The 1,823-nt window shown below is 31.8% G+C and overlaps 1 protein-coding gene and 1 long non-coding RNA gene across 3 annotated transcripts; both read right to left on the bottom strand.

Annotated features, from left to right (window-relative positions):
- Nucleotides 1–424: 424 nt before the first annotated feature.
- On the bottom strand, nt 425–1,280 carry LOC109590229 (uncharacterized). Its single transcript, XM_020006150.1, has 3 exons — nt 1,060–1,280; nt 920–1,015; nt 425–858 (listed from the first exon to the last, which is right to left on the bottom strand). The coding sequence occupies exons 1-3, from the start codon at nt 1,199–1,201 to the stop codon at nt 503–505; spliced, it is 594 nt and encodes a 197-aa protein (XP_019861709.1). The 5' UTR covers nt 1,202–1,280; the 3' UTR covers nt 425–502.
- Nucleotides 1,281–1,282: 2 nt separating this feature from the next.
- LOC109590230 (uncharacterized) lies at nt 1,283–1,796 on the bottom strand. Of its 2 annotated transcripts, XR_002189224.1 has the most exons (4): nt 1,680–1,796; nt 1,541–1,623; nt 1,439–1,486; nt 1,283–1,392 (listed from the first exon to the last, which is right to left on the bottom strand). It is a non-coding gene; the product is annotated as an uncharacterized LOC109590230 (long non-coding RNA). The 2 variants fall into 2 exon arrangements; XR_002189223.1 differs by lacking the exon at nt 1,283–1,392 and having other exon boundaries at nt 1,401–1,486.
- Between the last annotated feature and the right edge of the window lie 27 nt (nt 1,797–1,823).

The following is a 1,823-nucleotide window of genomic DNA, read 5'->3' as shown; positions in this document are numbered from 1 at the left end:
ATGAAAATGAAAGACAGGTATAACATAAGTTTATGCATAGCAATACTGATTTGATTTTAGTCATATTTGTGTAGACTCTAGATGTGCATATTTAGGAGTGATGCTGATAGAACAATTTTATAGCTATCTACATGTTTGCATTTAATCTTGATTGTTTTGCAACCTTCTAGACTAATTTATTTAGTGTGTTTTAGAGAGTTTTGACTTGGAAGAGTTTTGAGTAAAACTTAAATATAACTTAGTGTGATAATGGTAGTTTGCAACACTGCATGAGCAATGCAGCCAGCCACATCTATTCATTGTTTGTACCAGTCAAAACTTCAACATCACTAATCTCTCTTGTCGATGTTAAAACTAGTAAGTAAATGTGTGTTTGATTCTTTCAAAACTACAAGGTAAATAAAACTATAAATGTTATATTTGGTAAACAGTAAAGCTGAAAGTAAAATGACTTTAGTGTTTAACTTGTACAATGTAGTCAATGTAGATTATACTGTTACTTTCACAAGTAGTTCATTTCTCCATAAGCTGGATTATTGACTAATTCTCCTCTGTTTTCTTCTATTTCCATATAAGCTGGATTATTGATTAATTCTCCACTGTGTCCTTCTATTTCTCCATAAACTGGATTAATGATTAATAATTCTCCTCTGTTTCCTTCTATTTCTTCATAAGCTGGATTATTGATTAATTCACCTTGGTTTCCTTCTATTTCGCCATAAACTGGATTATTGATTGATTCTCCTCTGTTTCTTTCTATTTCTCCATAAGCTTGATTACTATAAACCATTAAACTTTTAATCTGGTGTGCTTCATTAGTTGCAGTAGATGCTTCCTGTTTTTGTAATGAGGTAGCTCCTGTTATTAATATAAGCACATATGTGCACGCATACACACACAACACACTATAAATACTTACTATGTAATTTCCTTTTATAGATAATGGCAGAACAAACTGATACAATGAGACACATCATCAATGATAATATGACAACACCCAATGATGTCAGGATAACTATAACATACAAATAGTACATAATAATATTCAATGCAACTAACCAGCATTAACAATAAGACCTGCTGAAACAGTTGTGACAGTAGAGGATGACTGGGTAGTAGTATTAGTAGGTGGAGGAGGAGCAGTTGTAGTAGTGAAATTAGCTGTATCATCAGGATATGCATCTATTAAGTAACAATTCATAGCATGTACTATCTAATTCATAGCATGTACTAATTATTCATAGTATGCACTGTCAACACATGCACATAACTCACCAAGTGGTAGTACAAATGGTTCACTACTACCAGCACCATTACCGAATACAATAGTGATGTTGCACTCTTGATACAGTGGCATTGATACAAATCCTGTTATAGCATTCATATGTTTCACTAGATATGTTACACTGTAATAAATATCAGTCTCGTTACATATTACTGTAACTGTAAGGTGTTCAAGGTCTTCATTAGCACATTCCAGTATAATCTATAAAATTAATAATATGAATAAAGTATTTAGCATAATAGTGACTTTATATACTGGAATAGTGAACTGGACTATTGTCACATCTTCTGTAGAGAAAAGTATGTCAATGGATGTGTTTTCTGCAGTTGATTTTGGAACTACATGTAAGATTAAATGGCATTGCAAAAGAGCTATTAAAATAGTGTGTGTCTACCTCTTAGGTATGAGAATGTTTCATTATTAGATATTCCTTCTCCTAATTCATTAACTCCAGTTATAGCATATGTATAATGATGACTAAATACCTTATTATCCACAAACTGATAACTGGTATTATATACTGATACGGTATCCATTA

This window comes from Amphimedon queenslandica, unplaced genomic scaffold (assembly GCF_000090795.2).
Source record: "Amphimedon queenslandica unplaced genomic scaffold, v1.1 AMPQUscaffold_10315, whole genome shotgun sequence".
In the NCBI taxonomy this organism is placed as follows: Eukaryota; Metazoa; Porifera; class Demospongiae; order Haplosclerida; family Niphatidae; genus Amphimedon; species Amphimedon queenslandica.
This window is presented reverse-complemented; position numbering and strand designations above follow the sequence as displayed.

Bases quoted from the DNA above. Each gene is read 5' to 3' on its own strand.
- LOC109590229 (XM_020006150.1), bottom strand. From the start codon at position 1,201: ATGAATTGTTACTTAATAGATGCATATCCTGATGATACAGCTAATTTC. The intron at 1,016-1,059 runs GTTAGTTGCATT...TGTATGTTATAG, and splicing joins AGGTCTTATTGTTAATGCTG to TTATCCTGACATCATTGGGT. The intron at 859-919 runs GTAAGTATTTAT...TATTAATAACAG, and splicing joins CTATAAAAGGAAATTACATA to GAGCTACCTCATTACAAAAA.